Source organism: Triticum urartu, chromosome 1A (assembly GCF_056163025.1).
Source record: "Triticum urartu cultivar PI428250 chromosome 1A, HENAU_Tu73, whole genome shotgun sequence".
Taxonomy (NCBI): Eukaryota; Viridiplantae; Streptophyta; class Magnoliopsida; order Poales; family Poaceae; genus Triticum; species Triticum urartu.
In genome coordinates, this window is record NC_141873.1 from 47,944,445 (window position 1) to 47,948,925 (window position 4,481).

General features: G+C 41.9%; 1 protein-coding gene across 1 annotated transcript; it reads right to left on the minus strand.

Moving 5' to 3' along the window:
- Nucleotides 1-229: 229 nt before the first annotated feature.
- On the minus strand, nt 230-2,987 carry LOC125550797 (uncharacterized). The gene is made up of 3 exons (XM_048713917.2): nt 2,596-2,987; nt 2,316-2,525; nt 230-532 (listed from the first exon to the last, which is right to left on the minus strand). The coding sequence occupies exons 1-3, from the start codon at nt 2,710-2,712 to the stop codon at nt 431-433; spliced, it is 429 nt and encodes a 142-aa protein (XP_048569874.1). The 5' UTR covers nt 2,713-2,987; the 3' UTR covers nt 230-430.
- Nucleotides 2,988-4,481: the final 1,494 nt, after the last annotated feature.

A 4,481-nucleotide genomic window follows, 5' to 3' on the forward strand; every position in this document is an offset into this window, starting at 1 on the left:
CCCTTCGGGAATTCAACAACATCGTCAAATTAGGAAATCATCGACAATCTAAATCCCGGTCATCGGCTATTATTAACCTCTCATGATTTGCTTTCACCAAGTGGTGTTGCATAACATAAAAGTGTGATTCAGCATGAGAATATTTTTAATTGTTGGCATTTCAAATACATACACAAACACACATGACCAAATAACATGTATTATATTTACCAAGACTTGTGACCAAGTGCATACGCATATATCATCAAAAGCCTAATGTCTTTCATCCAGAATACATAGATCGTAATGCCAAACAAAATACTCCATACAATGGTCCGAACAGTTTATATAACCTAAATTTTCGTAAATTTCAGAATTTCACTTTGTTGCATGACTATGCAGCTCATTCGACTCGTCACCATCATCACTATATGGGTCAAAACGTTCATCGCTATATGTACCATCTCCTCGTGCCGTAGATATCATCCATGTTCTCATTAGCATCGTAATCATTCTCACGGTTCGGACTGCCTCCAATGTTGCTTCCCTCTCGCTAAGAATTGATAAGAGTAGTTGTCAAATTAGGAAATGAATGGAAAAGTTGAAACACGTAAGACGAGTAGCATGTCAAAATTAATACATGGAAAGAAAAAAAGGAACATTACTACATTTATATCCTTCTATTCTAAATGTTGACATAACTAAGCGGATATAAACTGAAGTAGCAGAAAATTTATATCTAGCATGCAAAGTAATTGAATGTATGGGAGCAAGATGTCACATGAAAAAGCAGATAATAAAAGAGGTAAATGAAAGAAATGCCATCCCTAGCAGGAATACATAATGTGAACGGGAACCCTATACTCTTAGTGCCACAAGAAAACTGGCACCTAAGCACAAGCTCCCTTACTATAGTATGGATGTTTGAAGTACATTTCTGATAGTCAAAGCACTGTTTAACTATGTTACATAGAATATTTGACATTACCATATAGGTTTCAACGCATGTGTCTACAGGTCAAGGATTTCCCGCAACTAAATCATAGATAATGTTATATTGTACAATAGTTGCAGGCTTCATAAATAATTTGACAGTGGCTAAAAAAGACAGCACAAATGCTAATGTACTTCTGTTTGATATGACATTTACGTTTAGCAAGCTGATCCTGACGTTTAATTTTCTTCATATGTAGTTAAATCAAGCAATCTCCTAGTGTGCATCTCCAAGACTAAAAAAGGAAGGCCCGTAAATGTGAATGCTCTTACAAATCTAAGTACGGAGAACACATGCACATGCCAAACCTGAGCAAACAAAATGGCTGTACATTCTTTTTTCTCGAATATGCACGAGTGTGCATATTATATAGAGAAAAGTGCATATTTCAACTCCGAACTCTTGCCCTAGTCTAATTTACAACCCCGAACTTCAATACCGTCTAAATTACAACCCCCAAGTCTCAAAACCGGTCAGGATTCAACCCTCCCCTCCCTGTTGACCGGTTTTGACCTGGGATGACCAGTTTTGACTAGTCAATGGGTCCAATCAGCATGCCACGTCAGATTCTTTTTTCAAAATTTCAAGAAAAAGTAAATAAAAATCTACAAGATCAGGAAAAAAATATGAAAAAGCAAAATTCCGGAAAAAAAATCGTGAAAAAAGCTAGGGAAATAGAAAAAAATGATTTTTTGGGTTTTTTTTTGGAAATACTTTTTTCAGGAATTTGAGGTTTTGGGTTTTTTCTGGAATTTTTTTTGGAAATTCTTTTTTTATTTTCCCTGTTTTTCGGAAATTGGATTTCTTATTTCTTTTCCTGGATTTTCTTCGATTTTACAGATTGTTTCCTTGGAAATTTTGCATTTTTGGCTGATGTGGCATGCTGATTGGACCTGTTGACTGATCAAAACCGATCAACCAGGTCAAAACAGGTCAACAGAGAGGGGAGGGTTGAATCCTACCCGGTTTTGAGAGTTGGGGGTTGTAATTTAGACGGTATTGGAGTTCGGGGTTGTAAATTAGATTAGGGCAAAAGTTCAGGGTTGAAATATACACTTCTCTCTATTATATATTAAAGAAGAAAGGCAAAGAATGCCTCCACCATATTTACAAGGTTCATATTACAACACTCCTAATCCTCACTACTAGCCCACCGTTCGAGCCGAAGGAAGAAGGGGTCCATGTCTCTTTTAAACTTGCCGGCAATAGACCACATTCTTCCTTCCGACCTTACTCTACCTAGTAATATTTTCTGAGTTCAGAGGACAAAAATCATAAGTGACAATCACACAGACCCCTACAAGTGAATGTACGCCACCTATGCACATCAAAAAATTCTTACCAAGATGGCACCACCGATGAGGCCACCATTGGCAATCGTGCATTTGACATCATCTAGCTCATTATAGAGGAAGACAGAATTCTGGTGGTCCGGCTGCAGCTCGCCGATGACGCCGGAGATGGATGTCCAGGTTGTTGATGCGGGGGTGCGGACCTTGCGCAGTCCAACACCTCTGGCTCTAGTCAAACTCGAGGTGGGCTCCCGTGTGAGCTGCAAATAGTTCGCGCAACCTGAACATGAATACATAAAACATGAGAACGAGAGGAGGAGAGGAACTGACCGGAGTTGCAACTTGCAAGAGAGGAACCGACCAAGTCAGCGTGGCTATCTCTGCTTCCGCCCCAAGATGAGCTTCCACCGGATCTGATGGCTGAACACTGCTGCTGGTTCTCACCATTCTCAGGCCACCAGATCCCGTCTGGCCTCCGTACGGTTGTCGCCGCTGTTGGTGACGGTGGAGCTCAAGGCCGCCGGATCTACGGTAGGCCTGCGCCAGCTCCGGCCACACTTTCAGGGAGAGGTGGGCTAGTTAGGCGCCGGCTCTGGTTAGGTGCGGCAATGGCCGGGAGATCCTTGGAGAGAGGTGAGGGAGGTGAGAAATAGTGGATGGAACAGGAAAACGCGCAGGCGCCAGGCAGCGGTTCGGGAGGGACGAGGGAAACGAGGAGGGTCGACCGCACGATCTGGAGAGGTGGGGAAAACTGGGAGGACCAACTAAAAAAACTATGAGGGAGTAGTCACGATTTCGCTCGCTCGTGTGGCCGACTTTAGTTAGAACATAAAAATAATATTTGTATATTCTTTTGAATCAAATTCATCTAAACAAAACTTTATATTTATATTATTAGGCTTATAACTTCAATTTTAACATTTGAAACTTGCACATATTCTTATTTTTGCCATAATAACATACCAATGTGTTGGCGCACATCTTAGCTCGTGATGTAACTGAGCGTGGTCCGATCTCATGCAACCGTGCATAACTAGCATGTTATTGATGTCATGATGATTTTTTAGCCATACCATTTAAAAAGGAAATAAAACATCTAAATCGGTGAATTGATGGCGCAAGCGAGCTAGGATGCCTCGCTTGCGATGCACATGCTGGTGGCGCCCATGCACTGGCCTTCCTTTTTCCTTATCCATTGGGAAAACTCACCCAGTCATTCGTCTGTCGATCTAGCCCGCGGCAGCCTCCTCCTTTTTTCAGAAGCACGCACATCACTTGATTCTCAGCAATGGCTGCCTTTTCCTCACATATTGCAGCAAACGAGCATTTTTTTTGTAGTAGCCGGCACAGCAAGATTTTTTCTTCGGCAATGGCACGCAGGGGGGGGGCAAAGTGGGGGAGGGGGCTCAACTTATGGTTGGGAGGCGACACATCAGACGGTGCGGGATGCAACCAATTGGAAGATCGCGGCGATCGATCGACGCAGAGCGTCGTCTTTAAAACAATATTGATCCTATTTGTTCTTTTGGAAAATATTTTATATAAATAGGACTTCTAATTATTTTCTAAGGTTTCTTACATAGTATCATTTTTTATTTGAATATACCAAACTTGTGCTTATTAGAATTCAAGATATTAATTAGTACTTCATGACACATGTGCATTTAATACTAAAAAATGTGGAGACCGATGTCCTTCTAGAGCATGCACATGTATTTAACAAAAGTATGGAGGTACCAAGTCACAGAAGGACTCACAACTAAAAAGTAGCTAACTAGTCCCTTCTTTTTACAAAGAGGTCCATAGAACAATGATGGAAAACACGGTATGTACAAGCACAACCTCACAATTGTCGAGGACGACCCACTTGGGACGGCAAGACCTCTGTGACTCCATGTCGTAAGCTCCTTGGAGAAGCAGTGATGCCTCCCTTTTACCTCCTTGGTCGGGATGAAGAAGAATGACCATCCTTGGGCCACAAGAAGTGGTGGTATGGACAAGCCAAACAACACCCTATTTTATAGTCGCACCAAAGCATCCCCCATGGATGAGCTCTATCCCCATCTAGAACTCCACATTTTCCCACTTTGTGTTTGCCATGCAACAATCTAGGAAGAACGGGAACGAGTGGAACACTTGTAGAGCGTGAACCAGCCGAGCTTATTGAAGGAGATTCCAACAATGATACGCTTCATGGTAGCTATCCAGCAACCAGT